This window comes from Schistocerca americana, chromosome 3 (assembly GCF_021461395.2).
Source record: "Schistocerca americana isolate TAMUIC-IGC-003095 chromosome 3, iqSchAmer2.1, whole genome shotgun sequence".
NCBI lineage: Eukaryota > Metazoa > Arthropoda > Insecta > Orthoptera > Acrididae > Schistocerca > Schistocerca americana.
The window spans coordinates 637,327,484-637,347,391 of NC_060121.1; the positions used below are offsets into that span (position 1 = coordinate 637,327,484).

The window sequence follows — 19,908 nt, forward strand, 5'->3', positions numbered from 1 at the left end:
GAACAAGTATACGTCCGTACACCACGGCTTACAAGAACACAAGAGCTATGTTACAAGTATTAAAACAAGAGAGGTGTTGTATAAAAATCTGAAGGTACATCATTTTTAATTTTTCTGCCACCCTCTCAGATTACATTGATGCAGCATAATACAAATTTAAATATGTTTGGCTTATTCCCAACTGGCACCTCTATGAATTAATACATCTCATTTGTCTGTGCAGATAAACCTTATAGGTACCTGTACAACTGCCCTGCTACTGTACACTACCGTGGTCCACTATTACTGGCCAACAGTATGCAGTAGTGGTACAATCCAGCATCTTCAGTTTTCTATGTTAAACATTTTAATTTATGAGTTTTGGCCTGTATGGGTGCAAAAGATCTCTATTGGTGGTCAAGTTCTTAATTTGTTCTTTGCACAGGAAGTGTCAGTGTTATAATATGTACAGTTATGTTTACAAATAATTTAGAACAAGCACATTTGGAAGTCAAAGCATTTGCTATTCTTATTAGAGTATAACCATTACTTGCCACCAGCATGGTTAAGAACATGCATGTCATGTAGTATACACTGTGCGCACTCTTTCTTAGTTCATTGGTACTGCAGCTACAGATAGGCTCTCCAAATTTGTGACACCATTTCATTTTTCGCCATAAAGGTGCTTCAAAGTGGTGTGCCATGGCTTGTGCATACTTGGATTATCAATGCTGTGCTGAGCAGGCTCATCATTTTCAGCGCAAGGCAGTGATTCCTAGACGTAATTCACATATTTCAGTGATTGAACCCAACTCATGCATTCAGCACTGCATCGACATTTGTTTGAGGTCAAGGTAAATTTACACTGTTTTCTACTTTATTCCGAACCCTCCCTTTTGTAAAATGTGTGTCGTTCCACTACTCTACTCTACTATTACTAAGCGTCCACTTTTGTGTAATTGATTTTGATACAGAGAATGACCAGTCTGACCATAACTTTCGAAAGAATTCAGTTTCTCAAGTAATATACTTCCTGTGACATTCAGTCGAAAGCTTCTCGGAGTGAAACAGTGTGTATTCGCTTAAGTTAGGGACTTTGTGTGCAGTTTGTATGGCAGACAATAGATTGCCTAGCTCAGCACTGCAGTACCCCATGGTGGACAATAGAAGTTCCTCAAATTCCTCATCAGCTTCAATTATTAAACTGACCTGGACAGCCTCCATTATAAAGAATCATTAACCCAAACACCAAAATGTGACACCTATAAAAACACTATCTCTAATTTAATGTCAAATCACTTCCTATTACAGGTCTGCACTACTACTTACCATATATTTAACAAAAGAATAAATGTACTACAGTAATGTGTCTTTTCCTTCGAAACCAAATTAGATGTGTTGAGGTTACACTAACACCACAAATAAATTGTACATTAAATTTTTTCAACCTATTACGTAAACAAGAATATTTCATGTGAGCCCCTCTCATAAAAGCAACACAAACATAGACCTAAGATATTATATACTCACAAATGTCACTAATAACTAATCAGAAAACACAAAAATTAGCTTGCAAGGCCACCTTGTTGTCTTAAGCCATATGAATGTGACAGAACAACTGCAGGTACACCCTGCTCCACTTTCCTAGCTCTACCTTCCTTTCTCTAACCACTTCCATTCCGTCTTTGGTAGGAGCTGCTGGTAATCTGGGCATTGCATCCAGTTTACCCTGGAAAGGACAAAGTCTTCCCATATGCACCACCATACTTCAGATTGGAAGTTGTAGTTTGACATTAACTAGAGTTGTCACCTCGACTACCTGGTAAGGTGCTTGACAAAGCTAAATAACATTTTAGTTTTTCCTTACATCATGTAAGGCTAGATAACATTACCCACTGCCCGATGCTGTGCTTATTCAATTTCACTTTTTTGTTGTGGGTGCCTTCCTGCTATTTTAGAATCTTTGTATTCATCTTTTTAAGCTGATGCTGGATACTTTGTAACTTTTTAGCAAAATTTTGAGTGAAGGGTATAGCCTTTCCCAGGGTAGGTTGGCATAATTTGAAAGGGGAGGGCATCTTTTGGCCAAAAACCCTTGTAGAGAGATAGGCCAATGTTTTCATGAATTTTCAATTTGTATGCAGCCACAATGAATGGTAGGAAAGTGTCCCAATTATCATGTGTACTATTTACATCATAACTTAACATTTTCCCCACTGCCTTGTGAACCCTTTCATTTCTGCCATTCAGTTGCTGCTCTGGTGCATTAGTTCATAACTTCTATAAGTGTACTAGTTGGCATAATTACCTCGAGAACTCTGACATAAAGTTAGTGCCTGGGTTAGTTTTTACAGTTTCTGGTGTTCCAAATTTCAATGACCATTGATAAACAATAACCTGTACCACTGTTTCCTAATGTCGATAATGGCCAAGTAAAGTGAAAAATTATTAATTATAGTTAACACGTAGGAGGGCTGTCTAAAAAGTATCCCATCTTTGTCCAGAGAAAATATTTCGGATACCTGATGGGGCTGGGACCATAATCCCCTTCAAAGTAGGCCCCTTGTCCTTGCACACACTTAGACCACTGATCCTTCCTCTGCTGGAAACAGCTCTGGAAGTCTTATTTTGGAATGATGTTCAGCTCTGTTGTCATGTTCCACATTATCTCTTCTCTACTCTCAAAATGGGATCCTTTCAGTGGTGTCTTCAATTCTGGAAACAACCAGCAGTCACAAGGAGTCATGTTTGGAGAGTAGGGAGTTAGGTGAATGGCTGTACTTCCATGTTTGGCCAAGATATTTTGGATCAAGTGGGATGAATGTGCAAGGGCGTTGTTGTGGTACAGTTGCCACTTATTCGCTGTCCACGTGTCTGGTCTTTTGTGCCGAACTGCGTCTGCGAGTCATCGGAGAACATCTTGATAGTACTCCTTTGTCATTGTTTGTCTTTCTGGTGCGTATTCGTAATGCACAATTCTACAGACATCAAAGAAGACAGTCAGCATCATCTTGATTTTGCTTCGCAGCTGCCCTACTTTCTTCTGCCTTGGAGACTCGGGATGCTTCCATTGCGATGACTGTCTTTTTCTTTCTGGGTTGTACCCATACAGCCATGACTCATCTCCAGTTATCACGGTGTTCAGAAACCCAGGATCAGTGTTGGTGGTGTCCAGAAGGTCCTGTGCAATGTCAAAACGGAGGTCTTTTTGTTCTGGTGAGAACAGCTTGAGCACGAATTTTGCAGCCACTCGGTGCATGTTCAAATCATCGTGCAAATGCAAAATCTTTACTCACTCCAACCTCTTGGGCAATCTCCCGCACGGTCAAATGACAATCTGCCATCACAAAATTTTGCACCCTCTCAACAACATCTGCACTCCAAGCAGTTTGGGGCCTGCCAGAACAGTGGTCACTCTCTGCTGATGTGTGGCCATTTTTGAATCAGTTGAACCACTCCTTAATTTGTGTTACACCCATTGCATCTTCTCCAAACACCTGCTGAGTCTTATGAATTGTTTCGCTTTGAGAATCATCAGGATTTTGACAAAATTTGATGCAGTATCTTTGCCCAACATGTTCAGTCACCTTGAGAGAATCGGTTATCTGACAAACATTTTGCATAGCACCTCACTCAGCGACCGACAGGCAGCGACTGATGCACTAGAATGCGGGGACAAAATTCACGCATGCGCATAGAGGTCTCTTCCTTAACTGTGTACAGTGGTGCCGCACTATCGTCTCAATTTTGCGCAGGAGAATCAAAGATTGGATATTTTTTTGACAGACCTCATATTGATTCCATGCTGGTGCTGATGTGAAGGGGCTGTAGACATCTAGTTCAATCATTTGGAATAGTCCATCCACTTGTGGTAATCTGCTGACAACTTACGTCAGTTCTTTGAGCACACATGGAATGGTGTTCTTTATGTAGTGCTTTACATCTTGTTACATTTTTAGCTACCAGAAATTTGCTGCAATGTAGCACTCTTTGGCATGTTGTACACTGTGTTCTGCTAAGATAGAACTGTGAGCCTGCTCAGTACTTTTTTCCCAAGCTTGCTGGCATGACTTATGTATGGGCTGAAATGTTTAAAACCCTTGTGGTAAAATGACAGCAATGCCCCAGATTTGGTTATGTCCCTGTAATGTTTGGCATGGGGTTTGCATTAGATGTTATCTAGTTTACGTACCTATAATCACAGCAAAGTCTGAAAGCCTTCTTACCATCAGAGAATTTCTTTGGCTTGATGACTACTGGCACTGGTCAGGTGCTGGCACTTTCTTCTATAATTCCATCCTGGAGCTGTTGATCAATAAACTCCTTCATCAATGGTTGTAGATGATGGAGTTCCCAGTATGGTTTCTTGCGGGAATTCTGTGCTGCACTACTGACATAGCTGAGTAATGGTCTAGCTGGGTTAAATAAAATCACATATTCCTCCAGCAATGTCTTTATGTACACTCTATTACTTCTGTTCAGATGCATCATCTTTCCTCTTAGTTTCCCTGTGGGTTCGGGGGTAAGAATAGGCCCGCAGTATTCCTGCCTGTCGTAAGAGGCGACTAAAAGGAGGCTCAAACATTTCGGCCTTATGTGATGGTCCCCTGTTGGGTTTGACCTCCATATCTCCAAATTCTTCCGAAGAGCGAACCGATTGGGGAAGGGCGCCTTACTTGGTGCATTGTGTCCATTTGCGATAAGACCTTTCGCCAGCTTATTTGTCGTTGCATTGCAGTCCTGCCCACTCTCCATCTCTTGGGCATGGATACGTTCCTGCGTGCACTTTCCACCTTACGCTGTGCAGTGCGTCTTTCTGCACTGACAGCGACCATGGACCGCATGTTACCTAACATCCAGCATGGTAGCCAGTCCGTCGTGGTGGGACCGCCATGTACCCTGTTGGTTGTAGCCCCCTGACAACACAGGGATCGCTCTACTGATGCCTGCCCCGTTAACTCCCCACGTATGCCAAGGAGTAGATGCCTATCCTCCTGGGGTATCAGGACTCCTGGCAATGGCCATCCTGCCAGGTGGCTCTTGCTGAGGCTGGGTGGCACCCATGGGGAGGGCCATTGGTTGGAGTAGGTGGCATCAGGGCGGATGACCCGCAATGAAGCTCTCGCTGGTGGCCAGCCGCCAGCAGTCTCTAAGCGTTTGAGGGCTCATTTTAGAGCTAATGTGTATGACCCCAAATCGTTCCCCTCCCTGGCCACGCCGTGGGAGGAACAAAAGTCTATGAATGCCAGTGAAACGTATTCGCCCCGGTATCTCATCTGTACCAGAGCTGATGGTGAATCCTTTGTATCTGTGAAGCCTCAGTTCTTTGTTGACCATTTAGAGGACAAGTTTGGGAGGTGGAGGGCTTGTACAAAATGCGGTCCGGTTCAGTCTTGATAAAAACAGAATCCCCTGCGCAGTCACGGGCCTTGCTCGCTTGTAAACAGCTGGGGGATGTTTCAGTTAATATCATGCCCCATAAAAGCTTAAATATGGTCCAGGGCATTATTTTCCACAGGGATCTCCTTTTACAGTCCGATGACGAGCTGCGCACCAACTTAGAGCGACGAGGTGTCCATTTCGCCAGGCGCGTCCACTGGGGTCCGAGGGATCATCAAGTTGCCACCTGTGCCTTCATCTTGGCCTTCGAGGGTGACACATTACCTGAGAAGGTCAAGATGATGGTGTACCGTTGTGATGTCAAGCCATATATCCCTCCCCGCAATGCGGTGCTTCAAGTGTTGGAAGTTCGGCCATATGTCTTCACGCTGTGCTTCAAGCCTCGTATGTCGCGAATGTGGTCGACCATCCCATCCTGATACTCCCTGTGCCCCGCCTCCCATGTGTGTCAGCTGCGGAGGGCACCATCACCCTTGCTCGCCGGACTTTCCGATTCTGCAGAAGGAAAGGAAAATAATGGAAATCAAGACCCTGGACTGACTGACGTACACTGAGGCTAAGCGGAAATATGATCGGCTTCATCGAGTGTGTATGACATCTTCTTATGCTGCAACTGTCACTCCTGCTACAGCTCCAGTACTTCCAGTCAGCTCTCAGTCGAAGGACCACACCTGCCTGCTTGATGGTGGGGGCACTAAACTCCCTGTTGCTCCTGCTCCATCTACTTCAGGAGCAACACCCCCCCCCCCCCCCCCAACCATCAGGGACATGAGTTCCCCCTTCCCAGCCGGAGAAGCGTAAGTCTTCTTCGGCTCCTCTTGCCAGGTAGGGGTCCCTTGGGGACCTCCCTTCGCAAGTTCCGATCGGTATAAAAGCGGACACCCGCAAGTGGCTCAAGCAACCACCGGTCCCTGGTCGTAGGGCCTCACGGTCGTCGTCCATCCCTGAAACTGACCCAGTGAAGCCCTCCCAGCCTGAAACACAGAAGGCACAGCGAGATAAACTTAAAAAGAAAAAGGTTCCGAAGAATACCGACATTGCGGTGGCACTCGTCCCACCGCTTCCTACAAGCTCAGCGTCTGAGGACTAGGTCGAGACTCTGGCGTCTGCTGAAGACCTGGATCTCGCTGGTCCCTCAGCCACCATGGATGTCACACGCGCTGGTGCTGAATTGGTGGCAGCGAGTGAACAAGCGGCGTAAACTGCCTTCCCAGTCCCTTCACGCCTTTCAGAGCCATGGACAATTTCATCCTCCAGTGGAACTGCAGCCGTTTCTTCCATCATCTAGCTGAGCTCCGACAACTTATCAGCCTTCACCCTTTCTTCTGCATTGCTCTTCAGGAAACTTGGTTTCCCGCAATGCGAATCCCCGCCCTCCATGGCTATCGGGATTATTATAAGAATCGGCCAGCTTATGAAAGGGTGTCTGGTGGCGTCTGCATCTATGTCCTTAACTCTCTTCACAGCGAGTCTGTCCCTCTACAAACAGCTTTAGAGGCTATTGCTGTTCGTGTGTGGATGCCACAGGCTGTTACCGTCTGCAGTATTTACCTTCCACCGGATGGTGATATCGCGCAGCATGTCCTGGCTGCGCTGATAGCCAAATTGCCACCACCTTTCTTGTTGCTGGGCAACTTTAACGCTCATAACCCTCTGTGGGGTGGGTCAGTGGTAACAGGTCGAGGCCCCACGGTTGAACATTTATAGGCGCAGCTCGATCTTTCGATTTTAAATGATGGTGCCTTCACACACTTCAGTGTAGCGCATGGCACATACTCCGCCATTGACCTTTCGATCTGCAGCCCTAGCCTCTTACCGTCTTTTCAATGGAGTGTGCATGACGACCTGTGTGGTAGTTACCACTTTCCGATCCTTCTGTCACTGCCACGGCGTCACTCTTCTGGGCGCCCCAGCAGATGGGCTATGAATAAGGCTGACTGGGACTTGTTCTCCTCCATTGCCACTATTGAGCCTCTCTCTAATGACGACATTGATGCGGTGGTTCACTCTGTCACCACCAGCATCGTTACTGCCGCAGAATCTGTCATTCCCCGTTCTTCTGGGTCCCCTCGGCGGAGGACTGTGCCTTGGTGGTCGCCTGAGATCGCTGAAGTGATTAAAGATCGCCGGCGGGTGCTCCAGCGTCATAAGCGACATCCCTCTATAGAACACTTCATTGCCTTCAAACGGCTGCATGCGCGGGGCCGCCGCCTTATCTGCCAGCGCAAGCAGGAGTGCTGGGAGCGGTATGTTTCCACCATTGGCCTCCATGTCTCTCCATTGCAGGTCTGGGTCAAGATTCGACGCCTCTATGGCTATCGAACCCCTGTCAGCGTCCCTGCGCTCTCACTGAATGGAGCAGTTTGTACTGACTCCGACGTCATTGCAAACCTCTTGGCAGAGCATTTTGCTCTGAGTTCCACTTCCGCGAATTACCCCCTGGCCTTCCGCTTCATTAAAGAGCGGATGGAACGTCTGAGCCTTTCGTTTCGCACCCACCATCCAGAATCGTACAATGTTCCATTCAGTGAGTGGGAATTTCGCAGTGCCCTAGCCGCTTGCCCTGACACCGCTCCTGGGCCAGATCGCATCCACTGTCAGATGCTGAAACACCTTTCAGTGGACTGCCAGCGACGGCTCCTCGACCTTTACAACCGTATCTGGGTCGAGGGTGAGTTTCCGTCGCAATGACGGGAAAGTATTGTTATCCCCATTCTGAAACCTGGCAGGAACCCTTTGGAGGTGGACAGCTACCGTCCCATTTACCTCACCAATGTTCTTTGCAAGTTGCTTGAACGGATGGTGAGCCGGCACTTTAATTGGGTACTGGAGTCTCGGGGCCTTCTGGCTCCGTCTCAGGGTGGGTTCCGTAAAGGCCGCTCCGCCGCCGACAATCTGGTGAGCCTGGAGCCGGCCATCCGTAATGCCTTTGCCCACCATCAGCACCTGGTCACTGTCTTTTTCGACATGCGGAAGGCGTACGATACGACATGGCGTCACCACATCCTTTCTACGCTTCATAGATGGGGTCTTTGGGGCCCTCTGCCGATCTTTATCTGAAATTTTCTGTCATATCGTACCTTCTGCATGCAAGTCGCTGCCTCCCATAGTTCCTCCCGAGTCCAGGAGAACGGGGTACCGCAGGGATCTGTCCTCAGTGTCTGCCTGCTTTTAATTGCAATAAACGGACTCGCTGCAGTGGTGGGAAATTCTGTCTCCGCTTCCCTGTATGCTGATAACTTCTGCCTATTGGCATTGCAGCTGCTGAACATCAGCTACAGGGCGCTATCCGTAAGGCGCAGTCTTAGGCTGTAGCGCATGGTTTCCAGTTTTCGGCTACCAAGACCTGCGTTATGCATTTCTGCCGACGCCGAACAGTCCACCCTGAGCCGTGGCTTTATCTTACTGGCAAACTTCTTGCTGTAGTGGAGACACACAGGTTTTTGTGAGTTGTTTTTGATGCCCAGTTGACTTGGCTGCCTCATATTCAGCAGCTTAAACAGACGTGTTGGTGGCATCTAAATGCTCTGCGATGCTTGAGCCACCCCAGCTGGGCTGCTGACCGATCTACACTCTTACGGCTCTACCAGGCGTTAATCCAGTCCCGTCTGGATTATGAGAGCCTGGCTTATGGTTCAGCATCCCCATCTGCGTTGCGGGTGCTGGACCAAATCCTCCACAGCGGGATACGCCTTGCCACTGGTGCTTTCCGGACCAGCCCTGTGGACAGCATACTTGTGGAGGCTTGTGTTCCTCCACTGCGGTTACGACGCCAACAGCTACTGGCTGCTTATGGTGCCCATGTTTTTAGCTTGCCCGGGAATCCAAATTATCGTCTCCTGTTGCCGCAGTCAGTCGTCCATCTCCCAGAATGTCGGCCCCGGTTGGGTTATCCGATCGCCGTCCGCGTCAAAGAGCTTCTCTCTGAGCTAGGGGTTTTCCCTGTTCCACCTCCTTTCCGGTCCCCTCTGCATACACCCCTGTGGTGTGTGCCTCGCCCTTGCCTTCGGCTCGAATTGGCACAGGGCCCGAAGGACTCAGTCCCTGCGGAGGCCTTCCGCCGCCGCTTTTATTCCATCTTAGCCACGTATCAGGGCTCTGGCGTGTTTTACACTGACGGTTCGATGGTTGCTGGTCGTGTCGGTTATGCGCTAACTCTAGGGGATCATTCCAAACAACGTTCATTGCCGGCTGGCTGCAGTGTTTACACTGCTGAGCTGGTCACCATCTTTCGAGCCCTAGAGTATATCTGCTCCTGCTCAGGTGAGTCCTTCGTCTGTAGCGATTCCGAGTGGTTTACGAGCTCTCGACCAGTGTTTCCCTCATTCTCACCTGGTGATGGCCATCCAGGTGTCCCTGCATACTCTTGCCTGTTGTGGCCAATCTGTGGACCCCCAGCCATGTTGGGATACCCGGCAATGAAAATGTTGACCGCCTGGCGAAAGAGGCCACCAGTAAAGCATCTCTGGAGATTGGCCTTCTGGAGACTGATTTGCGGGCAGTCTTATGCCGCGAAGTTCTCTCGCTTTGGGACACTGAATGGCGCAATCTGCCCATGCCAAACAAACTCCGTGCTATCAAGGCGACGACGAGTGTGTGGCTGTCATCCATGCGAGCCACTCGCAGAGATTCAGTTGTTCTTTGTCGGCTCCGCATTGGCCACACCCGGCTGACACAGTTATTTACTGCGTCGGGAGGACCCTCCTCTGTGTCGTTGTGGGGCGGCTTTGACAGTGGCCCACATTTTGTTGGCCTGTCCCCTTTTAACTGTGGTCAGGCAGACGTTTGGGCTGCCTGATACGCTCCCTGCCCTTTTAACTGATGATCTGCCATGGCATGCTTGGTTTTACGTTTTATTCGGGCAGGGGTTTTTTATCATTTAATTTGAGGGTTTGTTATGTTTTTTGTGTTGATTCGGGGCTTTGGCGTTTGATTTTAAACTGAGTTTTTAATGTGTTTCTCGGTGGTTGGCTTCTCCTTTTTTTGTTCCTATGGTCGGCCAACCACCGTCACACTCTGTGTGCTTTTATTTCGTTTTGTCTGGTCCTTGTCTACGTTTCTCTTGTTCTGTGTCATCTGTCTACTATTCTGTTGAATGTTTTTTTATTCTCTTTGGGTATTTTTAGTATTTGGAAAAAGGGACCGATGACCGTTGCAGTCTGGTCCCTTGAATCCCCTAAACCAACCAACCAACCAACCAACTTTCCCCTTAGTGCAGTTAAGCTGACAGACTGTCCTGGTCTACAAAACTTTTTACCAATTCTTGTTTTTGTTCTATTCAGGTAGGTTGTTCACTATAATACCTAGAAGTATCTTCGTTCTGTAACTATCTACTAATCCATTCTGGAGTGCAAGGGACTGAGTATCCCACAGCTTCCCATTGTGCATTGCCTATGCTCTAGCATTCTGTACTTTTTTAAAACAAGCCACACTTAACAACTGCTTGCTACTCCAGTTCCCTAACTTAGTGGATGCATGTAAACTATCAAAATAGATAAAAAACATCTTCCATCTTCCTCAGACTTATTTGTAAATGGAGTCACCAATAAGGCAGTACTAGCTTTGAAGAAGGGCGGAGACATGCTAGAAGTTGACTTTTCTCTTCTTTCACCCTTTAGCTGATATTCTTTCTTATGGAAAGCCTCGTTATCCGCTTAAATTTTGCCTGCATTATCCAGCAAATGCTGAATCACCTCCTGGGTTGTTACTTTCTCACCATAGACATTTTCAATTGCTATTACCACCACAGGCATATAATAAACACAAACAGAAAGAAAAGGAAAGAAATAAAACAAGACCTGATAGACCCAAAAAACAACTTAACGTTGACACTTATTTGAAAACTTGTGCTAATTGCCACTGCTGCTGCATCATCTTCAGTTCTGCCCTCTGCTGGTCCACCGTTACAGCCTCCAACAGTTGTTCTGACAAGTCTAACAGATTCTTGCTTTGGGAAGGTGTGGGCAAGTAATTCTCTGCTGGAGATGGATGGAGGTGCAGACGATGTAGTCAGCCAATCTGTTACCAAAACCCTTTGTTAACAATCATACGTGAATGCAAACCAGTGCATGTGCAGCAAGCAGCTAGTAGATGGTGGATGGCCATGAGCCAGGTATTAGCCAAGGTTACACTTGGACGGTGAATATGGAACTGCAGGCTCGAGAGCCGTAGCAGGCAACGGCCATTGCTGTGTTGCCTGGAACTCATGGTTTGGTCTGGACTATGCAGGTAGCGGGAAGTGTTGTTTTCTCTAGGCTCATGTAGCCAGATGGCAGTCGCTACTTCACGACCCAGAGATGGCAAACGTAACTGTGTCAAAAGTGCAGCGACAACTGGCACAGGCTGTACATCAAAGTTGGACCCAGCTGCACTAATTGACGATGGATTGGGCCTGTGGGTTTAAATACTGCAGCCCAGGTCTGAGTTCATGGAAGAGCTGTGTTTTTGTCTTGCCTGGCAACTTTTGGACAGAGGCCGATGATTAGGATCTGGCTGTCGTTGTGTGACAGTTGTTCAAACTGCTGAAGCTTTCTGAAGGCTATTCTACTCCCAGGTCATTGACACATGGGTGTGGTATGGAAGTGCCAGCATCTGCTGAACTGCAGTTTTGGCAGGGACGTTGTCTGGAGGACAGACCGTGGCTGCGACCTGGTTACGGTTCTGAGCTGCTTTCCATGCTGCTAGAGCTTTAGGTTGCTAGGGTTTTGTTAAAATTATTAGTTCATGTAAATTATAATGGTAAAACATTTGTACATGGTCAGCAGAAAATAAAAATATATTTTAATTGATTGTTTTATAAAATGCAAAGCTTTCCATACTGAATTTCATGAAATAAATCTCTTTAACAGTTAATATTGAAACATGTAAATATTCGTTAAAAATACAGTGCATTTCAAAATAAATATGAGTTTTAAGACTTTGTAGCTCATATTACATTCACCTTATAATTATAAATAATACACCAAATGAAAGAGAAACACAAACAGTTTTTCTTACAATTATTCAGTGTGAACACCGATCAAACATCAGGTCGATAGGCAAGTTGTGAAACCTTGATCAATGTGTCAGGAGTAACTGTTGCTATAACACTGTCTCTAAAATCAGATAGATCAGCTGGCATCGGAAACACATACTCATGATCACTTCAGATTGCGTGTGAATGTGGAGGCCATGCATTAAATGCTGTCTCCACCAGCCCCTCGTGCCCAATCCACCGGTCAGATACAACATTGTTTAACCAGTCATATACTGAGTTTCCTGGTGAGGCGGTGCACCATCTTGTTCCCAAATAAAGATGTGTTGTTCAGCTTCTTCCCATTGAGGCACAGGCCATAGTTGTAGCATATCAAGATGATAAACATCAGTTACAGTTGATTCACTGAAAAAGAAAGGCCCATAAACTTTCCACAGTGATATTTCTTGAGGCTAAGCCTGAAAGACCAGCACTTGTTCAACATGTTTTTCAGTCACTCTTTGACATTCCATACTCTTCCCATTGTGCATAGGTATACAAACAAACCTGTTTGAGTTGCTCTTTCATTTGGTGTATTATTTACAATTGCAAGTTTAACATAATAAATGCTATAATGCCTTAACACTGGTACGTTCATTTTGAAACACCCTTTAGATTGGTATTCTGCTTTGTTACAATAGTGGTGACTCCAATGCTAAAGCATTATCTTTTTGTGTGAAAAATAGTGTTTCAAGTCATACTGAAGACTATTAAAGTAAAAACTCTTTACAAGTTGATCATATAGCTCCATTGTCTTGTTCCATCCTACTAAAAATTTTCTTGTGTAAATAAAATATTGTTTCGAATGTTGTTGTACAGCAGTTATGTAACAGAGTTACAGTATTTAGGATGTTTTTTAATGGGATGTATCATATACTATAATACGTGGTCTCCAGCTGCCACATTACACTGTTATGAATAGAGCTTAAAAGTGTCCATGCTTATTAAAACACAATTCCAGTGAGTTTCTCTAATGTTTCATAACAGTAAGTGAAACGAGGATTCGTCACTACATGCCAGAGATGAAGGAGCAGTCGAAATAATATGTTATAAAACAAGAAAGAAAGCACAAACAGTTCTATCTTTGGGAGAAGCTATGGCTACAGCTACATGGTATTCACATGGTGTAGTGCTCCGAATCTACTTTCACAAAGGCGGACCATCACCGGGGAGTATTCACATCACTACTGGACAGACTGAAGTATGTCTGTAAGTGTCTGCATCTTGCAGTGAAGAAAGCTATCCTGCACCTTAATAACATACTTGCCTGTGTCTTGTACCCTTGCCGCAAAGTTTTGTAGATTTCACTATGAAGTATTTGGCTCCCAGTGATGAGAGTGAGAAAATATAGATGTGCAATTCTCACATCTCCATTTCCAGTTAGCTGGTAAAAAATATACCATTAATGTCCTAGAATATGTTCTCATAACCTTTTCAGTGCCGAAAGAATTTTCAGTATGTTTGGTACTCTTTTCAAAGGTGAATCTTGTCTTTGGCTATTCCTTGCTCATGGTCTGGAAGTAATGAATCAACATTTCATCCACTGTGAAATGGTGCCTTAAAAATTTACTCAGATTTGACTTGAACATCAGCAAATGCTGCTTAGATATGATCACATGATAACTGCCTGTTGTAAATGGTTAGAAATTGTAGCTACTGTCCTACTGATATATTGAGGCATTGCATGTTCAGTCAGATATCAGTGTCATCCATGCACAATACTTCAACAACGTGACTTGTATTCATCAGGTGCTACCTGACACTATTAGTTGACTGGAACAGGTCCTACTGTTCTCAGAAGACCTCTAATGGGAAAGGACTGTAGACAGAGCACCTAGAACCGACCATGGTAGGACAAGGCAGTAGGTATAGAGGTTGGACCTGTTCCACTATTGATTATTGGTCTCAGATAGCACCTAATCAGGAAAATGAGTCAAATTTTTGAAATATTGTGCATGGACGATGCTGATAACTAACAGAACACCTGACCCTCAGTATGTCAACACTTCAATACGTACTCAAGCTCAGAAAAGGATTCCTCTGAAAGCTGTCAAGTTTTTAGTCCTTTTTTTAAAGTGTCTGTCAATGATCCAATGCCTCTACTATTTGCTGTTAAATTATCTGTATTCTACCAGGACTTTCCATTAACATATTTGTCTGCCAGATACGTGGTTTGCAACAAAATTCATTGAACCACTCCTGGTTCATAACATGATGGGGTGAAGTCCTCTTCACACTTTCTCAACTTTTCTCAGTATCATTCATTGGATAACATGCAAAAGGTAGTGATTTGTAAATTCCCAGAATTCTTTTTTTTCTATTTTTTTTTCGTGTCCAGTTGCTGAAAGATGTGTTACTGAAAGAGCGCAAATTGAATTTTTGTTGGTACATGGAAAAAAAGGTATCTGCATAGAAGGTAAATGAAATGTGATTTCTTATCAAAGTACATTACTTCAACTACCTCTCAGTTATGACAAAGGAGCAGTGATACATCTTGTAGATTGCCCTCTACATTTGTTTCATTCACCTGAAAATGCATGTACACTATAAAAAATATTATTTTCCATCTATTGTGTCCATTGTAAATGGCACTTGTAGTGGAGTCTGCTGGGAGTGGAGTACTCAATAGAATGTAGTTGAGTTGGGTTAGTGTTGACCTGTTTGCATTCACTGCCAGTGTCAGCTAGCAACATGTCTATATATATAAGGCCATTTCAATCAAACACAGCATTTAAGTATTTGTTATAACCACATGTCACTTCTACTTTGAACAAAATACATTAACCAGAGACTATACAGTGAGTGAGGAAGGCCCTGCACTATTCTGCTCATCACAGAAGTGTGTATGTGGGGGAGGGGGCACACTCTTGATATCCTTCCAGCAGCACTTACAAAAAATGTGGCCTCACTGTACTGCCATTTATTTGGGTGCTGCTTCAAACCAGTCTCAGGACTGAAGACAACAACAACAACAACAAAGTTACTACTATCACCTCAAAAAAAAGTTGCATTAAAGAAAAAGTTGCATGTTAATAATAATAATAATAATAATAATAATAATAATTATTATTATTATTATTATTATTATTATTCAGCAGCTGCAACATTTCCAGTACTGTTGAAAATGGATTACTATGTGATACTCCGCTTCATCAGTAGCTTCACTGTTTTGTTTTGGCTCCTTTAGTGCTGCTGCTGCTTTACTCTGACATCAGGATTGCAAACATGTACCTGCAATTTTGGAGATTGGACATTTATAGTAAAAAGACATTACTTTGATTTGATGTACGTAGTGTGAAAGATTTAAACATTATACATTGCATCAGTTTACATTTTAAGAATATTTAATCTAATATTTAATTTGTGCTGAATTGTTAATTTACTGCAGTTCAAATATTTTATTTTCACAGAAAATTCTGTACAGCCCTCCAAATTCAGAAAACAACTGGAAAAAATGGTCCATGAAGGTTCAGTGCTGCAAGATCTTTCAATTTCTCGCCCAAGGGAACGTGTTCCATGGGGCATACCTGTACCAGATGACCCTAATCATACAGTTTATGTTTGGCTAGATGCCCTTGTAAACTATCTCACTGTTACGGGTTATCCTGAACATGACTTTGCTTGGCCGCCAGATGTGCAGGTTGTTGGGAAAGACATACTGAAGTGAGTAACTCATGAGGGAAGAATGGTTGTGTTTGCAGATGTGTAGTTAGTTTTGTTTGTTTCATGTTCCATTGATAATTATGCACGAAAAATCATAATGATGTGGAGAGAGTAATCTTACATTCACATAAAAAATTAATTTGTAAATATGGCTACATGCTGAAAAGTTGTAAGATTTTTATAAAAATATGTAGATTTGAGTTAGTAATACCTACTTACCGCCTTTTAAACATTAGAATAGAAATTTTCTACAGAATAAGAGGAGCTTTTGAGGGAAACGTTTGCAGTTTATTTTCAAATTGTACTTTGCTGTCTGTCAGACATTTTATACCACTGGATAAGTGATTAAAAATTTTAGTTGGGGCATTGTGCATCCTTTTTTGTGCTAAAGACAAACTTAATGTGGACTAATGAGTGTCATTTTTCTGTCTGTTAGTATAATTATATATGTCATTGCTCCTTTTGAACTGCTGTGGATTATTTACAACAAACTTTATGACAAAATAAGTATATTGTGAAGCAGAGAAATTCATTTATCAATACCAGACCAAACGTTTTGAAATTTATCAAAATTGGTTTTAGTCTAACTTATATTTTCCTCAAAAATGCTTCAGAAAATGATTTTATGTATCTGATGCTTGCAAGGTAAAGACAAATCTGAAGGATTCACAGACATTCTGTGCACTGTGTCTTTGCCTGTTAAATGCTGAAAGTAATTGACTACCCCAATACAGAGGAGCTGCATGCAGTTTCTTATGCTTAAGTTTGTCCTTGTTTTCAGTAGACTTTTTCTTATTGAGTATCTCTCAGGAATTGTGGTTGCAAAAACTTCCAAAACTTGACATAGCACTTCAATGGTAGCAAGTGGAATATTAACTGCTTCCCTGCCACTGATGATGCTACTACATTTACACTAAAACTGCAGCAATCTTAGGAATCTATCTCATCACTGTACAATATAATGAAATATTTTCGGCTAGAAAAAAATACTGCAGTAAGTCATAGTTTTAATGGCCTCTGTTTCTCCCAGGCAATTAAACAGCATATTATGCACCAAATCAAATACTATCAAAAATGTACAATACAAAAACATCCTCTTAACTGCTGTTGTGACAGTACAGTGTAGAACAATATGGGAATAGTATGGAGAAGCGGCAGATAACTACTGCGGTGAATTGTAATCAACACATCAACAATGGACTGCTAAACTCATGTCGGATCATGCTGAAAAAATTGCAGTTCATAATTAAGAAACAATTGAACAATTCTTTGGTTTTGCTGATACTGTAACTCAACTCCAGAGAAGCTCCAGAGTCAGAAAATAAGTGTTGCAATAATTTTTATACCTAAGTATTTATTTACTTTCAGCAGTGACAAACTTCAGGGTGACAGTAATATCCAGCTCAGGGTAATGTATGACATGTAGATACCTCAGCATCAGGTAGCAGCCCAATCACAAGGCACTTACTTAGTCCAGGTGCCTGGATTGTGCGATAATGTCATGGTGCTCAACACAGCATAAAACAAGCATATCTTGCAGCAGCCAGAGAGTTAAATTATAGTGAAAGTACCGTGCGAGGTGGCGCAGTGGTTAGCACACTGGACTTGCATTCAGGAGGATGACGGTTCAAACCCTCGTCTGGCCATGATTTCCCTAAATCGCTTCAGGCAAGTACCAGGATGGTTCCTTTGAAAGGGCGTGTCCAATTTCCTTCCCCATCCTTCCCTAATCCAAGCTGGTGCTCAGTCTCTAATGATCTCGCTGTCAACAGGACATTAAACGATAATCTCCTCCTCCTGTAGTGAAAGCTTCTTGTGTCAGCTTATAATTTCTCTCTTGTTTCATTGAGGCCTCTTGACCTGTAATTGAACTCGCATCTTATAAAATGAAGTATGCAACAGGCTTTCTTACCAGGAAAGCCTAAGCAACAATATCAATCCCTCAGAGCAGTGAAATAAGAATTTGAAAGATTTGAGAATCCTTGGGAAACTAAACACTTTTGCATATATAGTTATTTTGCAAAAAATTCATTCAATACATATAAATTTTGCAATACAATCATAATTAGTTGCTGCTATCAAGTCAATCTTAAATCTCTACTTTAACATAAAAACTACTAAGCATGATAGGTTTGTGAGACGGTTAAGAACTTTGTAAGTCAAGTTTCTGGAATTCCTTTTGTGCATTACTCCCTGTATGTTTACAAAAACAAGAAAAATTTGAAAGCCTTTGTCACTGCTGCTTTTAGCTCTGTAACTTGAATTTGTCATAAATGTTTTCCTCCACAGTCCAACCTGACCTGCAGGTTTCATGGTGTCTACTGGCCGGCTTTCCTCATTGCTGCTGGTCTTCAGCCACCACGCACATTACTCTGTCATTCACATTGGACTGTTGATGGTGAGAAGATGTCGAAGTCTCGACAAAATGTGGTTGATCCTGCTGCACTAATTCACGACTTCACTTCATGTGGAGTACGATACCTGTTGCTCAGGGAAGGAGTGCCACATTCTGATGGAAGTAAGTTACAAGTTATATTATTGTACAGTGTTTGTTTTATGTGTCAAAATAACATTGTTGCAACAATCTGTGATACATTTGTCACTTGATCCTAGAAGTAATTACTGCGTTTCAGCAGTCAAAGATTTTTCTGCTTTGTGGTTTCTCTTTCTCAGGCTGGTGTATTTTGTGTAATATTTTCTGGTAATATGTGTCGAGGAAAATAAAATAATACACTTCACAGTGACACGTCATATATGATACTATTTTTCAGCATAGTTACCACGTTCCTGTACACAACAGTCAGAACACTCTACCAATTGTTCAGTTCTTCGTGATAATTGAAATCAGCTTCTTCATCTGGAGCCACTAAAGAAACACTGTGTGAATGACTTCATTGTTGGAAAATCTTTCCCCTAGATATATGTGTTCAGCTTGCCAAAGAAATAAAAATTGCAAGGTGCAAGATCTGGACTTATTGGTAGGCATCACCCATTCTATACAACCTTGGTCTAATTGTTGACACTGTTTCACTGTGGCTGGACATGAAATTGCATTTGGTCTGTACCCCATCACGATTTCACAGTGAATCTGTGTGCAATTTAGACATTTTGCCCTAAAAAATAATACAGAAATGATAATATGGCATTATTGGCTGAAAGACCCCCTTTGGGATAGTTCAGTGTGTGGTGAGTCTTTCTATTTGACACCACTTTGATGACTTGCATGTCAATGAAGATGAGAAGAAGTGATTGGGACAACACGGGCACCCAGTCCCCGAGTGAAGAAAAAATCTCTGGTTTGACCAGGAATTGCACTCGGGACTCCACAATCTAGAAGCAGCTACACTACCCACTAGATCACAAGCTGCAGACAAGAGTCATTCTGTTCCACATTCTTAAACTTTGGAGTATGTTACCAGCTGCCATGCTATTTCCGTTGCACATTGTGATGCACCTGTTATTTGTTCTGCAACTGGACTGTGTTTGCAGGAAACCCATCTGGACCATCTACAGTGGTCTTTGCATGGGATGAAATGTGTAACTTACTTTCTGAAGTTCCTGCATACTCAAGCTCTCAGTAGAATATGTTGTTAATGGATGTTTAGCTGAAGCTGTCATGTATACATGTTGTTAAATTGGATGTGTAGCTGAAGTTGGTACTGTATTTACTCGAATCTAAGCCGCACTTTTTTTCCGGTTTTTGTAATCCAAAAAGCCGCCTGCGGCTTAGAATCGAGTGCAAAGCAAGTGGAAGTTCTGAAAAATGTTGGTAGGTGCCGCCACAACTAACTTCTGCCGTCGAATATATGTAGCGCTACACAGGCATGCTTTGTAGGCACAAAGACAAATACTGG

At 43.4% G+C, this 19,908-nt stretch overlaps 1 protein-coding gene across 1 annotated transcript in view; it reads left to right on the plus strand.

Annotated features, from left to right (window-relative positions):
* LOC124605591 (methionine--tRNA ligase, mitochondrial) overlaps positions 1 to 19,908 on the plus strand; it is a 75,228-nt gene that overhangs the window by 22,313 nt on the left and 33,007 nt on the right. The window contains exons 4-5 of the mRNA XM_047137378.1: positions 15,802 to 16,054; positions 18,361 to 18,572. Of these exons, the coding sequence (XP_046993334.1) occupies positions 15,802 to 16,054; positions 18,361 to 18,572 (465 nt within the window). The remainder of the gene's footprint in view (positions 1 to 15,801; positions 16,055 to 18,360; positions 18,573 to 19,908) is intronic.